This window comes from Dromaius novaehollandiae, chromosome 11 (genome assembly GCF_036370855.1).
Source record: "Dromaius novaehollandiae isolate bDroNov1 chromosome 11, bDroNov1.hap1, whole genome shotgun sequence".
Taxonomy (NCBI): Eukaryota; Metazoa; Chordata; class Aves; order Casuariiformes; family Dromaiidae; genus Dromaius; species Dromaius novaehollandiae.
This window is the reverse complement of record NC_088108.1, coordinates 25,367,401-25,385,361: the sequence shown is the minus strand read 5'-3', so window position 1 is coordinate 25,385,361 and position 17,961 is coordinate 25,367,401. Positions and strand designations below refer to the sequence as shown.

General features: G+C 42.6%; 1 protein-coding gene across 1 annotated transcript; it reads right to left on the bottom strand.

Annotated features, from left to right (window-relative positions):
* Window positions 1–1,596: 1,596 nt before the first annotated feature.
* On the bottom strand, window positions 1,597–12,541 carry ITM2A (integral membrane protein 2A). Its single transcript, XM_064518456.1, has 6 exons — window positions 12,381–12,541; window positions 8,421–8,552; window positions 7,992–8,180; window positions 6,475–6,585; window positions 5,173–5,323; window positions 1,597–2,682 (listed from the first exon to the last, which is right to left on the bottom strand). Exons 1-6 carry the CDS (start codon window positions 12,462–12,464, stop codon window positions 2,594–2,596), a joined length of 756 nt encoding a protein of 251 aa, XP_064374526.1. The 5' UTR covers window positions 12,465–12,541; the 3' UTR covers window positions 1,597–2,593.
* Window positions 12,542–17,961: the final 5,420 nt, after the last annotated feature.

Genomic DNA, 17,961 nt, shown 5'->3' with positions numbered 1-17,961 from the left:
TAGATAATAAGGCCAGCACGCCCCATTTCAGCAGCTTTCTCAGAGCAGGAACAGTAGGCAACTGGGACATTTAGCTGTAGAGACCAATTTGTACCTTTGAATACATTGGCTCATTGCCGAGAGCATCTAATAATTTCTTAGGGCACTAGCTTTCTTTCTTTTAAAAGGTTTGCCAGACAGAGGTAAGAGAAACTGTTTCAGTCTATCTGGAAACATTTCTATCATTCCTTATGTACATCCTAAAGTAGTCAGCAAGTTGAAGCCTTGTATAGCAAGAGTTAACCGCTGTGCAGTTGGAAGGGAGAATTTCTCTTTTTAGTTTTCAGTAGAGCCAAGTCTTAATGCTGCAGTCACACTCTTACCTGCTCTCTGTAACTAATACACTTCCAAGTCTCTCCACTCAAGACTAGCAGAACAAATCAGACAACGAGCCCACCCTTATGATCCCTCAGGTCATCCAGAGGGAAGTCGCAGCAGCAGTTACCCTGCCCAGGCATAGAGCAAGTCTGGAACAAAAAGAAACTGGTTAATGCAGACTGCTTCCCCTGACTCAGTAAAACACATTTGACTCAGAGACAGCAGTTAGAACAAGTCTTCTACAGTATTGTAGTTGAGCACTGAAGTTTTAGTCATAAGGAAAAACTTACCTAGACTTATAAATTTAGAGCCAAATGCTCTTGGTTGAGACATGTCCTCTGCATCACGTTTCCCAAGATTCACACACCTAGGGAGAGCAGTTGCATTACAGCACTTCTGTCCTCTTTCGTGAGGTAAGGTGTCAGAATTCCCTACTGCACAGGGCCTGTAGTTAAGTCCTATTTTTTTCCTGCACAGACAATTTCATAAGACAACTGAGAGCAGCTACCATTGGAGCCACTTTTTACTCCCTAGCCCTTAGCATGGTAAGCAGGCTTTCTGTATTAGTTCCAAATGCACAAAGTTACTTTCCAGGGAAGCTGGAAGTGTAAAGTACACACTGTGGCTCTTTGAGCAAGCAGAGCAAGAAAAAACTCACTGCAGCTCTCATAACCCATAAGTCTTGCTGTAGTGCAGAGCTAAGGGCTAAAAGGCACTGCAGTAAGATGTCAATCCACCCTCCACTGATTTTGGATGTCACAATATGCCAGAGAAACTCAAAGTATTAGCACTGCTGTGAATACAGTAATATAAGGCCCTTAATCACCAGTCCCACCAATCCCAATATCCAAAGTGCAGAATTACAGAAAGCATCTTCCCTCCGCTACGCCGAATTAGAATTCATCATTATTGCCGACGTGCCAGGAAGTCTGCTCTCCGAATTCAGTTTACAGCACTAAACATCACTGAGAATCGTCTCTTGGGAGATCACGTTTGATACGAAATGCCTTTTACCTCCTTACTCGCCCTGCTCCCCACGTGTGTTTTGCACCACTAAGCATTCCCACAGTAACAGGAAGAGGAAATCCCACTCCACAAGCTGGAGAGGGTGGGGGCGGAAAGGCAGCAGCAGGAGGAACACCGCATGCTGCCTTCAGCATGTCACCGCCCCCAGGCAGACCATACCCCCCCGCATCGCGCTCAGCCTCTGAGCACCATTGAGTCACACCAACACCAAAGTTTTAGAGAAACATTTATTACAGGGTTGCAGAATTTATGTCAATATAAAGTCCCTTATTAAAACTCTCAGGTTTATCAACTGCAGGACACTAACTCTTCCCTATCTTTATCCTGCAGCTTTCAAAAAAAGGAACGATACTCTCGACTGCAGGAGTAATATGCTACTTGCTCATAAAAAGTTCATCTAAAAAGTTTGTATAAGCCAGAGTAGTTTAAGTTTACAACTACAGTCACATTCACAAGTGGGCTATACCAGAAGATATTCTTGAAATAGGAAGCTACAAGATAAACGAATTCATAACCAAAAATACTGACAAGCTTTAAGGGTAACTCCATCCAAATCTAACAACTAAATACCACAAAACCAAACAAATGTGTAAGAATTAAAGTGTAAGCTTAGGGAAGGTTCCAAATATACATACGAATTCAATACAGTAATTGCACAAAATGAAATAAAGCAATGTCAGAGGTTTATGATCACTGAGGTTAGATCTTACATGCTTCACACATGGAAGTTAAAATAAACCCTTAACAATATTTATCAGAAGGTTTTTAGCCAGGAGACTGAGTGCAGAGCTATTCTACAAAACTACACAAAATGTGCAAACCACAGATTATTAATACATTAACTGTTCTGTGAAAGTTAAGGTGAATAGAACTGGTTCCAGCCAAGAAATTGGTTAACATTTTTATATATATATATATATTTTTCTGCCATTCCCAGATTTTAAAATCAAACATTCAATGCATAAACTGATATTACCCTTCTAAAAAGAACCTTACTCAAATTTAAGTTTTACAAGAAAAAACTAAAAATATTGTTATATCAAGGATTAAAGAAAGCTGAAATGGTGACTTTGTCTTTTGTAATATAAGCAATACACAGAAAATGCATAAGGCTTTTGATTATCACTGCACATTTTAATTTAGAAGTCAAGGTCTAAAGCTCAGACTTCTCAATGAAGGTGTGACATAGTCGCTTCCTATTCAGCGCCATTCACTGTTGACAAATCTTTGTTTCAACAACGAAAGAGTTTTCAAAGTGCCTGATTGAATGACAGTTCTCCGCTGAACGTTTCTGCAGACCTGGAGATGAGAGGAGATGAGAGTCTAGGTGAAGCAGATTTATAACTTCTTTACAGGAAGCATTCATTCATTGTTTTTTTAGATACTTAGATGTAGCTGCAAAGCACTATATGAAGAGCAAAAATAAAATAACTCCAGGTGTTTGCCACTAAGGCTGCACATGGGTTTCTTTATCAGATAGCCTCCCATTCTGAGAACAGGGTAACATAAGAGGGGACTAGATACAAACAGGGGACAAAACAAGCTACAAGCTATAGCCTTTTTGTTCTAGTACCCTGTCACTATTTTAGTGAGAGAAGAGAGAACACTAAATAGATGGTTTATAGCAGTTTCTCATAGCTCTTTGTAACCACAAAGGAAAGGGGGAAAAAAAGCAGACAAACTGCAGGGAAGAGTTAAGAACTCTGAGAGGATGCAGAAAGAGCTAACTCTTTATCAGAACTTTTCTTCCTTCCTATGTATTAGCACAGAGCATATTTCTGTGTGGCAGCCTTCATCTTGATGTGAGCCCTGCAATGATTTACCTCTCACTTCAGGACCTTATTCAAATTTCTCCCAACATATTTAAAGTGATTCTCTTTGTGCTGGAGCATGCTAATGCTGAATTTGACACAGGCAGTTTGCCTCTATCAGCTGTGAATTTTTAATAGGAGACAAGAATATGAAGTCCTGCAATCACAGACAAGCTGATCAACCAAAGCTCTCCAGTACACAGCAGTTACAGAAGAAAGCCTTACAGCTTGTTGCAATAAGCAGAGACTTGTTCAGAGTGAGCAATGAAAGCTCTTCGCAGAAGTCTACAAGCATTAGGTCTTAAAACGAACCCTGCAGGGCACTGTTCTAGTGTATTAAAAACATTAATAGTTGGGCTATCCTTCAATTCATCTCTCTTGATGTCTGCACAAGCTAAAGAGTAGTTTCCAGTGGCTATGTAACCAGGTATATATTTGAACAGCTAGGATGAATTGTCCAGTCATGTGTATGCCTCCAGTTACATCTCCAGGGAATTCCTGCAGAACAACCCAGAGTCACACTGATCTGACAAGCAAGTCTATAAACCCTACAAAAATCTGAGAACTAGTGCAGCACCAGGCAGCAGCTAATGAGAAATCAAATCTGAAAGGCAAGAGAAGCCTTGTCCCTGAACAGTTTTCTCCTCAGCAGCGGTCTTTCATTTGAAGAGAGTTTTTTCCAAGGGTAAACAAGGTTACTTACAGGAAAGAAACTGCACCAGAGGTGTTATTCATTTACTAGAGAGCATTTCTACAGAGGTATTCTAGAATAAGTCATTTACTGTGCAGCGAAGATGTCAGCAACATGAACTGAGATATGCTAGAGCAAGATAATTTATATTTTAAGAAAACACCATAAATACTCTTCACAGCACTGCCTGTAGATTGCAGTCTTTCAACAGTAGGAGTCAATTTAGCTGTTGTGAACACTTAAAAGAAAAAAAAACACACATATCCTTGAAACACACATGCCTCTCTTCCATAAAGGCAGCATTTATTATTTCTTCACCTGCCTTATGCTGTTAGCTATGCAGGAGCACCAAGTTAAGCTCCCACATACAGAGTTTTCCCTCTAGTAATAGGATGTAGTCTCTAGGGAACGGTAGACACAAATTCAGGCTTTGCAAGCTGTAACTGGGCTGAGGAAAATCTTGCCCAAGAGTCTGGCAGGAAAACAAGAGCAGAGAGTTCTGACAAACCAAACATTTGCATTCTAAAAGCCAGTAACTGACAAAGGATTAGTTTGCTATGTGTTCAGTGAGAGCAGCAAGCTATGAAATGCTTCGAAAACTCTAGTGAAGTAAAATTTACAGCATCATCAGATTTTCATATTCCAGGCTTCCTTCCAATTAGTCAAGCCACTGACACATCAAATTTAATCCTGATGAAACTAGCCTTTTCACAGAAGTGCAGGGGTAGGAGAGGGGAGGGGAACAGACAAGGAAGAAAAGGAACAAAAAAGCCTCCTATGAAGTGTTCTTCCTCTTTCAAAGAAGAGATCTGGTCTAGATGTCCAACTTTTCAAAGCAAGTGAACCAGTAGATAATACTTTTCCTTGGTGTTCATGTAACCCAGTTTCAGATAGGACAAAGACAGAGCAAGCTAGCCGCCCTACAATGACTCACATAATCTGATTATCTGAATTGGGGGGTCAAACTAAGACTTCATGCAAAAAAATGGAATAGAAATAGACTTAAACTGAAGTTTGAGCACATAACTGCTAATGCCAATTTTGTAACTGAAACTTTCTCTCACCAGGTTTGAATGAAGCTTCATATTCATACTTGAGAGTAAGGAGGAAGAAAAAAACCCAAAAAACAAAACAAAAAACCCACCACCTGCACCCCAGTTCTGTCAACCCCTATGTGCTGAAGGCCCACAGATTTCCAGAGTCTTAGATTTTTTTTTTTTTTAAATTAGTATTTATGTACCTCTTCCCTACTATAACAGGGGATTTCTTTTACTGATGGAAACTTACCCATTATCTGATCTCTGCGCTGCAGTCTGAAAGTCTCTTTTCCAACACAAAGTTGGTAAATGAAGATACCCAAATCAGACACATTATTTATCTCCTCTGTAACCACCATTTCTTCACGGACTAGATAAGTCTGAGGCAAGTATGAGCCAGTCTAGGAGGAAAAGAAGTCTTGAGATACAGTATTCCATTAACAATAGACAAACATCACTACCATTTTCTTTGCTTTGGAAAGGTTTGAGACCCTAGGTGTCAGTCTTCCTTCATTTTAACATTACACTAGTTGTGAATGGCTGCATACCAAAGTAGTTAAAAACTGACAGAGGCTATTTCAAGCAGTTGCAGTTACAGTCAGAGTGAAGTTAACACTGCTAACCTCAGATTATGTTAATGTTTGCCTCATGTGTTCAAATTTATTTGTATGCAAGTATTAAGTCTGCAGTTAAAACCTGAGAAAAAGAAATACAAGATCAATTTTAAAGTTTTTCCAGTATTTGAAGCATATTGACCAAAACACGGAATGTGATCTACAAAAGTTAGGGTCTTCACCAAAGAAGACAGCATTACTGAAACTACCACCCATCCCCCGCAATCTCAACTCCAAAAAAGTGTGGGGCCACAGGGCTGCATTTAAAGTTTGCCTTCATGAAGGAAGAGGGGAGAGGAAAAAAGAAAAAAAGTGGGGCTTCCTTGAAGCAAGTTAATGCTAGATGCTGATCTAGCTTAGGTGTTGAGCAGTCAGCAACAACTTTTTTGAAACATACATTTGACACGTGATAGCTCAGTATCATGTAATTTGGGAGTAGCAGCAAGCTTTACCAGCTTGGCCCATAAGATTGTTATTTTGAAGAAAATCCTGTTTTAGTCACTGAAGAATGAAGATTCATGTGGAAAGTTCATAACTATGAAACTAGTAAAACAGAACAAGTTAGTGATGTCTTTTTCATTAAAGCTCTTAAAGGGCAAGCAAGCTTTCTGGTAGTAACTTTCAGTTTTAGGCTTTCAATGGTATTCAGAGATTTACCAAATGTCTTTATAATAGCAAAACTTATCCTTATTAACTAGATGCTTTTAGCTTCCATAAAGCCAAGTATTAATGAATGTATTAAGCATGAATCTACTCAACAGAATGCATACTGACAGCTGGCCTTAAACTTCAGTACAGTGACTGAGACAGGGGGGATTATGTACTTTGATGGCAAAAGGACTGCTACAGCAAGAGACTGTAGCTAAGTTCAGAAGCAACATCCAGGATTCTTAAACGAGATCTTCTTAGCCCAACTAAACAGCACAGTTTCCACATACCGCAAGTTTTGCGAAGAGATCCATCAAGTTCCTTGGTGGCATAACTATGGATGTATTCAGTGGAATGACGTAGCAGTTACCCAGTTGCAAGTCAAGATATGCTGTCAGAAGCTGTTGGGGCCCGGGGGGGGGGGGGGGGAAGAAAATTTTCCATTAGAGCACAGTTCTACAAGAGTACAGTTCTGCAAGGTCTAACAAGGAAGTTTAAGAATTAGAGTGCATGCACAGGCAGTATCAAAACAACACACTGAGGAACCACCTAATCTATGAACTTATTTGTTACTATTGTTCCAAACAAAGTTGTTATACCTCTGGTTTACACAACATAACTTCTGAACAGAAGTGACAGCTGACTAAGAGCTAAACATTTCAATCTTAACTCTTAAAAAGAATAGAGTTTACATTAATACAGAGAAAGTACTTGCAAATCTGTTCTCATAATTGAAGTAGTCTAATTAAGCACAGTGCAAATAAAAGGTATCCAAATGCAGATAAGCAATCATTCTCTAGAAACAGTTCTTTAGGACAAGTGTTAAAGTCTCCAGAAATTCACTTCAGCATCACCACTGAGTATAAGACCAGCAAAAACAGAATTACATACATACACACACACACACACACATATATATCTACTTGTTTTATTACAACTTTACCAGAATCACCTGAGGTTCTTAAATTGTCCAAATGCTTTAAGTTATTGCAAGGTTCTGCGAGTGTTCCAAATACAGGTAGCAATTTGTCAAAAGGTAGCATATACAGAGATTAGTTCTAGCATCTTTACAATGATATATCTGCAGTTCCAAGATTTGCTTTACAAAGCACCTGAGGAGAGCTTTTACAGCTAGACTAAGGATAACGATCAATACTATCAGTGCAACTTCAATAAAAACGTTAAACCAAAAACCAGCCTCCCATCTTTGCTTTAGAGAAACTACATGCTACTAATGTAGCATTTTTGATTTCTGGCTTTCGGTCACTTTTTAAATGATTTTAATTCATTTACTTTCAAGAAGTAGGACTCCACACTTGCTTGGAATTCTAAATTTTGCTATAATGTGAAGTTTGGCAGTCTTATACCGAATCCTCAGTTTTGTTTCCCAATTCATGTTTACAGAATTCTCTTTCCCTCAATTTGAATTAAACAGGATTCTTAACCACATGGCATGTGTCACTTTCAGGCATACTACTGGCAACAATTTTTAAAGTTGCACAGCACTGAGATCCATTAGTCTGAAATGAATCAGAATCACCATGGGTGTGAACTTCCCTACTACTCTCATAACACTTCTCATTTGCAGAGGTACAGCTGCTCTTAGGGAGTTAAAACTGAACTTTTACACTTTATGCCAAGGGTCAGATTTCCCACACCTAGGCCCCCTCCCCCCGCAAGAGATGCTAACACTGACAGTAAGTGTTAGAAGCCTCAAGAACGAAAATTGAGGAGCCATTATGACTGCCACCCGCTCTGCAGGTTCCTGCTGAGACTTGTTATTTCTCATTGCTTCACACATACTCACCCTATCAAAGTCATGAACAATCGCTGCCGGATCACTGTCAGAGAACTTGGGAACTGGAACATCAATGATCGCTATGTTATCATCTTCCCGAATGTCAGCTTCTTCAGCAATGGGGAGGAAATAAGGTTCTGCTGCACGATCCCGATTTTCATTCTCAAAATAACACATTTCACCACGATACACCTTATGCTAAAAGCAAGAGTAAACCGATTACTTTTTGAAGGTAAGATGCTTTAAAACTGTATTTCCACCACTTATGCTAAGATGACACGTGGCATCTATGACACCTGGAGCTTGTACAAAAGTTCCAGTAGCCTTCAGGTGTCAGTTACAAGTTACCACCGTGATATAAATGCAAGGCTTAATGAAGGGTTTGTAATTGCACTTTTTTGCTTAGCGATGCTATATAAAAGGGAAGCTTCACATTACCCTAGGCATGAAGTACTTGTAGATGCAGGCTCCACCAACAACAACTCCCGCCAAGATGAACGCTAGACCCAACAGAGTCAACAGACATCTTCCAGATGAATTTTCACTTCCATGTGTGGCAATTTCTGGATCCTTTAAAGAAAGAAAGGTGGGAACTGAGAAGATGTAGCCGCTTTAAATTTAAAGTGAGCTGTTACCAAGTGCTTCACTTTGACCTACAGTCCTACAATGATTATCGCCGCGTACCTCATAGAAAGAGGTTAAGCACTGTAAAACAAATACTTTCATGAAACATTTTTGTATCATATCAAAGTCAGTTTTCAAACAGCACAGAAAGAAGAGTCTTATTTAAGAGTAAGCTTTCTTGACAAACCTCTATCCAGATCTAACCAGAAAATAAACCCGTCTGAAGACCTGAGGTGCAAGAAATTTATATAACTGTAAGAAAAGATACAGCGTTGCAGCTGCAATATCATAATAGCAAGGCAAGATTTGTAGGGCAAGGTCATTTAAAGGTGCACAGTGTTTTCAGGCCTGTTCCCAAAGCCTATTTCCTATCCTCCTCTTACTATCAGATAGAATAAGGTAACGTGACTTTTCCTTATAAGGCTGGATTACCCAGGGGAGGGGGGGGGGAAATTATGATGTGATCTTGTCTATTAGTTGAGCGGAAGTCAGCTCACACTTAAGTCAAACATTCAGGTTTTGGAACTTGCTTGTAACATGCGTGAATGAAGATCACTACAGAAAAGAACTACTAGTCAGACTAAGTGTAGTCTCAAAATATGCTCAAAAAAGTAACTTTGTGGCATATCCTCCCTCGTAGCTTCAAAATTCTCTTCCTCCCACCCAAGTACCTGGGAAGTTTTGCTTCTAGCAGTCTAAATTTGAACTCTTTAGTGATTTTTTTTTCCTCCAGTATTCTCTTAAACAGCAGAGGACCTCATCCAAACAAAACTACTACTACTGCTGCTGTTAGGTAACATGGGGATCACTTGTGCAATACTGATTGCAAAGTTGCTGGTGGTGCCTGAATAGCAAGTTGTAACATTCTTCCAGTTCTTTAGATGCCTTTCTAGTCCTTCAGGTGAGAGGCCCAGACAAGCCAAGTGGAGAACAACAGCAAGAAGTACTGTCAAATACAAAACTGGCAAAAAGAGACATTCACCCGGACAGCAAACGGCATTTGTGTGTCTCAAGAAAGGAGGGGGTGGAAGGAAGAAGCAGCAAGTGTTTAGGTAATCTAGACATTCAGCTCAGTACATCCCTTTAATGATTTGCAACTCTTGTATTTAACAATTTACTTTCACTATCTGCTCTTCCTACTCAGCATAAGGACAGAACTGGATTTTATGCAAGTAGTAAGAGATCTTCTCCTTTGTGTTGGTCCTAGAGCCAGTACCTAGATTCAGCACAGCAGCCTCCACATCCATAATTTGGATCCCATTATTGGCATTTCTGTATAAGGCAATATATGTGACCTGTGACCATGACATGCCACAGAATTATTAAAAAGGCTGCACATATTTCTATGTTCAGCAAGATACAGCAGTATAAAATTCAAACACATCAGCTGTGCAACTATTGTAAGGCGAAAAACAATCTATGTTTAGTGAAAGTCAACACTCCTACATTCTGGTCTCACATCTGAACGAAAAAGAAGTGTTGGTTCAGCAAGACATAAGCCTCTCCTATTGGCTGGAGAGGAGTCTGTCAAAAAACAAACTAGTTTCAGGTCAGAATTATGTCACATCTATATGCCATTATATGGCAACAACATTTCAGAACTATCTTGCTCGTAAGATCAAGGCTAGTACTGTTCTCTCCATGTTCTGCCACCTTCGCCTACACCTTTCAGCTATTTCCCCATCTAGCCTATCATTACTCAAACACAGCAGCCCGCAACAAGTTCTGGCACTACAGACTTCCTAGCGCTCAGATGATATGATGATGTCTACGTGCGATTAGCTACAGTTGCACTACGCTTATTTCAAACAGAGCAGAGCCATTTATCGTATTAGGAAGCAGTGCAGGAAGCCAGAGTTTGAGAAGAGTGTACAGAGCTGATAAGGGAACACAGTATCAGTATTCCCTTCCAGCAGGTTACACAGCCTCAGCTCAAGAGTCAAACTGCAAAGACGACACAGTTCTAAGTGGTGTAGTAACATGTAAAGCAAGTTAGCAATAATGGAGGAGAGAGGAAAAAGAAAAAACACAAACAAGAAAACCACACACTTGTGTTAACATCTGCAGCTAGCTCAAGAGACACTGTTGACACAGTCTGTTCCAAAGAATCACAGCAGAGCATTCTGCAAAGTCAAGTGTTTTGTGAAGACTATCTAGTGGACTTTTACTGTGCTGTTTCAGCCAATATGAGCCATTAAGCTTGTTTGCTCTGCCCAAATATTCAGGGGCAGGAGAAGAGAGGCATTAACAAGCACTAAAGTGAGTTTGTCTTTGAGTAGAACTGTGAACTTGATGTTTACATGCAATTCTAAGCCCTGAGGTCAGAGCGAAGAGTGCAGTTAAAGACATGTACACAGAATATTGCAAAAGACATAATAAAGCAACATACACAGAATATTGCAAAAAGCATAATAAAGCAACCTAAGTAACTACACTTCTCAATTTTGAGGCTACCTTGAAAACATGAGAAAGAGAAGGGCATAAAGTATGTGTGTAATATATATGCAAGAACTATGCTCAGAACCTGTATAGCAGAGGGCTAATATAAGTGTGTCTAACAAAAGGTTGCCTCAAAAGTAGTTGCTGAGTTTCTTCTACAGTAGACTAGCCAGACTAATCAAGCTTTCAAAATTTAACTTAGTCCTGCATCTACACTGTTTCCCAACTTCCTCCCTCTCCTCTTGCTCTCTGAATCAATACAGTAACACCAGATTATGTGTGCATGCATACAACCCTACAGCAACTCAGAAGATACCACCGAGCAATACCACAACTCTCTGTTCCCTTCCTCTTTTAGGAATATGCTGTTTTAGGAGAGGGGGAGGCTTTGTGAGCTGGGAGGCAAGCTACTTGCATGATTAGGACTTTGAGGAAAACGAGAAGCTGAAATCCAAGATCACAGTCTTTACAGTCCCACTCCATGATTACAGTAAACTTGGCCCATCCCACCTCCTCCAGAGCTACCAGTTTATTTACCTACAGGCTGATTGTCAACTGACTGGAAGTGCTCGCGTCTATGCGTGCCACCTTCAAAAATAAACTCTCTCCACAAATTTAGAGAGTTCAGTTCAAACCAGCAGCATGACAACTCATTAGGAAGGAAAAGCCAACCACAGAGTACTCATCTGGGTTTCTATTTAAAGCCCCTTTATGGTAGGGTTCTTAAGTTAAGCTAGAAGTGCCAGACAGCTCACCGCAGCAGCTCTTCCCAACTCGCTGCCCACAAGGGTGTCAGAGCTTTAACCCGCTTTGTTTTCCCGGCGGCTGCTGCTGCAAACCAGTCCTTTTCCCGGGGGTGGGAAGAGGCTGCAGGCGAGGGCACAGCGCTCTGCCCCGCGGGTTTCACCGGGCCAGGGCCGCCGGGACAGAGCCGAGCCGAGGGGGTTACGGGAGTGGCGAGGAAAGGCAGCGCTGGCAGCCGCCCAGCCGCCGGCCCAGAGAACGGCCCAGCGGGCTGCCCCGCGGCTGCCCGTCCCGGCCCTGCGGAGCGGCAGCCGGGAAAATGGCTGCGGTGAGAGAAACCGCCAGAGACACCGCAGAGCCCAGCCCGCGGCGCCGCGGCCGCCGACAGCCCCGCACCGGGCGGCAGCGGCCGCGGCGGGGGGAAGACAAACCGCGGCCGCTGCCGCCACGGCCGCCACCGCGGCGGGGCCCCGGCGCTGACTGACCCCGGCCCCGGCGAGAAGATGGCGGCGGCGCCCTCCGCCTCCCCTCGCCCCCACCCCCCCCGCCGCGCTCCGCGGCCCGGCGGCGGCGGCAGCCCGCTGCCCGCACCTTGTCGGCCACCAGCGCCTCGGCCGCCTCCTTCTTGGGCTCGTCCTTCTGGGCGAAGGGGGAGTTGAAGGCGATCTTCACCATGGCGCCGGTGCTGCGCAGCGCCCACCTCGCCCGCTGAAGAGCCTGCTGCGCAGCTGGGGGGCGGGGCGCGCGCTGGCCACGCCCCCTCCCCCCGCCCCGCCCCGCGCGCCGGGCGAGCCCCGCCGCCGCCGCCACCACCGCGGGGCAGCGGGGCAGAGCGCCGCCTGCAGGTGGGGCGCGTCACAGTGCATTGTGGGAAGCGGGCGGCCCGGCGGGCGGCCGCCATTGCTGCGGCGTGTGGCGCTGAGGCGCTGTGGGGGCTGCGCCGCCTTCTCCCTGGTGGGGAACCGAGCACAACGCTGTCAGAGTGCTGATGGCCCTCTGCAAGCCTAAAAAAAAAAAAAAACTCAAAAAGAGATGTTAAATTAGAAATAAAACAAGCAAAAGCCCCATTACAGCAGGCAGAGTGCGTGAGCCCAGAGGGAAGAAGCGCTGTCAGCTCAGCGTTTCTGCTCATGTCGTGATACATGGCAGTGTGATACCCAGCAAGAGCAAAATATATCCCTTAGCAGTGGTGTGGCATCCCCACTGGATACACGTTACAAAAACACGCTGCCACATGTGCTTGCTCTGCGGGCGACGTGCTACGCCAGGACCCGAGCCTGCCTCGTGCCTTTTATTCCTGTGGAGCCTTCTAGAAGCACCGCGTCGTCCTGCCCAGGGGTTATATAGCTCCACAGCAGCACGTGGGACTACGCAGGCAAGGATGCGGACCAGATCCCTGCCTCAGAGAGACCTGCCGCCTAAAAATAGCCTGAAATCTCAGAGACGCTCGCAGTAATTTGCTCAAGGGGGATGAGATGAGGAGGACAACGGTGTACGACAGGAGGAGGACGCCGTTTGCTGCGCATTCCTCTGGTCTTTCTTCGCAGCAGTCATTTTCTTTCCTTTTAGCCAGTTCTTGCTGTGAGCACTATTCATGTTGATAATCTTACATACATTTAATACTCTGTATTTACACAGGCATCACAATGCTCACTAGTGAAAAGGAGAAATTTCTGGGCCACATTCGGTATGACATAGAGATAGGGATATTTTTAGTCAAGCGTACCATCACTGACATCCCTTCTCTAATGAAATAGAGCCTGGGGAATCCTTAACAACCATGAGTACAGACACGACTTCCCTGTCCACTGAATGACTCCAGGGGACGGGGAAAAAGCTTCATATATTCGACTGTCTGAAACTATCTTCTGCTTCATACTGATGAAAGTCGCTGTCAGTCTCACTGGAATTTGACTTTATGGCTCTAGAAAGGAAACTGTTTTAGATCTTGTGCCTATATCATTGAGCTATTCCTCATAGACAGCTATAATTAAACAGAACTAAACACTAGGCAAATACTGCAGTAAGTAATTTTTCTAAGTGTAAACAAAATGCAGAGTTCATCCCAGTGCTCAAAGCATATTCCTGTTATACGACAGATGCAATATCACCATTTCCTTTCAAGATCATAGGTTTGATATTGCTGCCTTTCAGGTTAATAAGAACTTTGTCTTCAGTCAAAGAACAGTCTTTCCTGTCTGTTTAACCTGACTTTGTTTAGTAACAGAAAACACTTTTACTTAATTTCACCAAAAAAATCTACAAATTAATTTTCATTCTTCCTAGTTTTAGCATGTTAGGAAGAAGTTAAACCATACTCCCATCATAGTCCCTAAACATAGATGTAAAAAGAGATTGGATAAGTTTTCTGTATGGCCGACACAATATCTATACAGTCTGGCAGTTTATCCATTGTATGAATAATTTTCAGTACCTTAATCTAGTACAATTACTTTATGCTTAAACAAATTGACTTTATCCTCCAATTACCCAGCACCTTTATTTGAAAAAGAAAATACTCAGTTTTCTTGATAGGACACAGAACTCCACAGAGATAAAATTAAAATAGACCCTTACATTTTATCAAGATTAGTGTCTGTACCTGCCAGCTTGTTCACTCAGGGTTGTGTGGTCTGTTGCAAGGGATAGATGCACCTCAAAAGACTGTGCCCAAGTAAGAATTAAAAAATGTGGAGTTTTCTATGTTTATCTGAATTTGTTGAATTTGCAAAACTGGAACTCTCATAAGATTCATCATGATATCTTTTGCCATTTCTATAGCATCTTCCAGAATGTAAAGAAATCATTTATCTTAGCATGTTCAAAACTTCTTCAAAATGTGCAGTGTCCAGGAGAAAGTTATTCTGATGTCATCAAACCATATTTCCTTTCATTACACACCTAATAATGACTGTCAATTCAGTCAGTAACTTTTCCTGCCATATAAAGCTCCTTCTACGCTGATTGTGTTTTGTAGAGCAGCTGCAATCTGAAGTAATAGGTCTGGGAAGACAAATTACATACTAAGATGTATGGGCATAAATTCAGGCTTTTTTGCCATCCTGAAATCATTAAGCTATTCTACCTAATAAATATTAGAGACCTGGCTTCCACGTTGTGTCTCTGTGGGTGATCTCACCACTTTGCCTGTAAAATGCTTCTGACCCAGCCTCTTAGTACTGGCTCAGTTCTCTTTCAGACTTTCCCCACATTATGGCTCCAATTGAGGCCCAAAATATATGAAACTCCAAGACCTCCAAACAAGTGATATCCCTGACTCTTTCGAATTCCATAGAATCTCTGATTCTCTTTCTACTGAAATACCCTGTTTTTTGTTTACTGGTATTTACTCTGAGATCATCTTTATCACCTTGAGAGGCAAGAGATTATCCTTTTATCCTAGTTATCCCTTTAATCCTTATAGTGGTTGTAATGTTAAAGCAACACTGCTCTAACAGGTAACGAATGTACAGACTACACTGACTTACAGACTGGGGGAATCTGGCAAAAAGAAGGGTGAACTGGTACGTTACAGTGGCTATGGCAGTTGCCTTTGAGCCTACTCACAGAGAGTTGTGAACCGTATTTCTTAAAACTGACATTCAACATGGGCACCTCCCATTTTAGGACAAGTGCTGAAGTAGTCCAGGCAGTCTAAGAATATTAAAGAACAAGTAACCTACATAGCACTAAAGCTAATTTTTAATGTATAGGGGATTTTTAACAATTCTAGTGTACTTTTTAGAAAACACAAACTTTAAAATTCTTTGATGCTTATTCTGTCTCCCTTACCTCAGTCTTGTTATGTATGTCAGGAGAATACTTCCTTATGTCTTGGGAATACTCTTACAGTTGTTACGGTTTGTAAAGTATTCTCTGACTTTGAAGTAGAAGGTACTATATATGTGCATAATCTTCAGTCACATATATTGTTCTAGTTCAAACAGAAACTGTGATCAGGAGGACTGCAATCTGGCAAGGTGTGGAAGCACACCCTTTATATTTCAACGGTCACTTGCAGCTTAATGTTAAGCATATGTTAAAGTTTTTTGGTAGACCTGAATCTATGTCCATACTTAAGTAGTGAAGTCAGCATGGGCTTGATATTCTTAATGCATTTCACCCAACAAGTTTGTATCTACAGTGACTGTCTCTTACTAAACACAGGTACAAAGCATTGCACAGTTGAGCCCCAGTGTCAAATCAAGGTAGCACACACCCAGAAACAGTAATTAATACATGTAATTAATGCTAGTTTTAAAATATACACAGTTTCTATCATTTGAAAAGTTTTATGAATAGCATAATTCCTGAAAGATGGACAGCAAAAGGTAAACAGTAACTGTGTCACATAAGTCTATTAAAAATGGAAGAGAAACTACAAGTGTGATTATGTTTGCGAAGGGAGTCCTTCACTAAGTATGTTTATCTAGATGTCTGAACTCTTGCTTTTTGCTTTGAACTTTTTCCATCCCTCTTGTTAAGACTTCCTCCTTCTTCACCCACTCAGCCTGTTTTCCTTTGCTCTCTGGCTCTGATATTCTCTGTCTTCCTTACTTCTCTAATCAGTGATCCTGGTTCTTTCCTCTTTAGGTCCCCTACATTTCTACCTCACTCTTTTTTATACGGCTTTTGGTAAGGAATCTATCCATATTTCAGACTATGAAATTATCACGCTGAGAGCTGCCCATATAAACTTTTGTAGGGGAAAATTATTCCCACTGGACTGTGATGAATTTGGGCCTTTGACTGAGGATATCTGTTTCTGGACATCGATTATTTTATTTACTCCACTTAACTTCCCGTACTGCCCAGAGTGCTTTTTTGTGTTGCAGCAACATTAGATTAAATCTGTGGCAAAAAAGCATACATTACTTACTTTTACTAATTGCCTCGCTACAAAATACTGTGACAAGAATATTAGTTAAATGGAAAATAGCCTATCTGCATTCAGGGGAAAGCCCTGTTTCCATTCCTCTGTATGTAGTGACAGACTGCGGAAGTGATGAGCAGAAAAGTGAGCCTGAAGGAGACAGAGAAGAGGTGATTACTGATTAAGCAACAGAGTCAAAAGCATGTCCTCTAATGGCTGTGTTCGAACTGCACATTGAATAGCACTCCGCTGCCCACACAGCAGTTGCCTCACAAAACAGAATTCCACAAGAAATTCCAGTAGTCCAGAAAATGTGCAGAGCAAGCAGCACGCCCCGAACGGTCAGCAGCCCGCAGTGATTAAAGGACCAAATCGCCTCCGGTGTAACTGCAGTGAAGCAAGCAGCATTACACCGAAGATATATTAGGGACGCAGAGTCTTTCTTGGCACGTCTAAAAAAACATTTCCAAATTCTGTTGTTATTATTAGAGGAAATCCTATAAACAGTCAGAGCTCAAACTATCGTCTACTGAATGGACCGAGTATGTGTTTCTGGACATGGATTGGTTTTACCTTGGCATTGAGGGGTGTCATCTCAGGTTTCCCCTTTTTGCTTTCAAGTACACTTCCCCCAGCACCACCCCGAGAGCCCGGTGCCCCACAGCTCTCCCTGGGGCAGGGGTGGGCTTGCCGAGGTTCAGTTCACTCCGCTGCTTGGTGGCACCTCCTGCGAGTTCACCTGCATGGGGTTGCTCTCTGCTCCCCCCGTCCAGGGACTTGGCGAGAACTGTGGGCGCATCAGAGGCTGGTGCTTCTTAGACACCCTAAATGGCACAGAGGCTGGGGTTAACCCCACCCTCCGTCCCTGGCATTTTCTCTCTGTCCCAATTTCTACTTGCTCGTAGGAGGTGCGGGGTGGCGTCTCGCCTCAGCCCCGAGAGGCAGCACGTGGCTGGTGGGTGCCTGCTGCGCTGGCGTGCAGGAATGCGGCATGACATGACACCCGTGCCCCACCGCCAAAGGCTCCCCAGATGTTGCCATGATGGCCAGCCTCTGCTATCAATGCGGGGAAGCAGCCCGGTGTGCACCACACTCGTGACCACAGTTGTAGCTTGAGCTTAGCTTAATGGCAAGCAGAGACAGGGAAATCTTGTTTGGCTACATTTTCTGAAACTCTGGTTCATTTGGCTTGTGCTTGCCTACAAATGCAGTTAAACTAGGGCTGTACCTACACTGTGGCTGTGAAAAGATGTTCCCAGATCAACAGCGCTGTGCTGGCAGAGGTCCCTAACGTATTGA

Coding starts and splice junctions, on each gene's coding strand:
- ITM2A (XM_064518456.1), bottom strand. CDS start 12,464: ATGGTGAAGATCGCCTTCAACTCCCCCTTCGCCCAGAAGGACGAGCCC. Junction 8,553..12,380: donor AGGCGCTGGTGGCCGACAAG/GTGCGGGCAGCG, acceptor CTTTCTTTAAAG/GATCCAGAAATTGCCACACA. Junction 2,683..5,172: donor GCGCAGAGATCAGATAATGG/GTAAGTTTCCAT, acceptor TCTCATCTCCAG/GTCTGCAGAAACGTTCAGCG.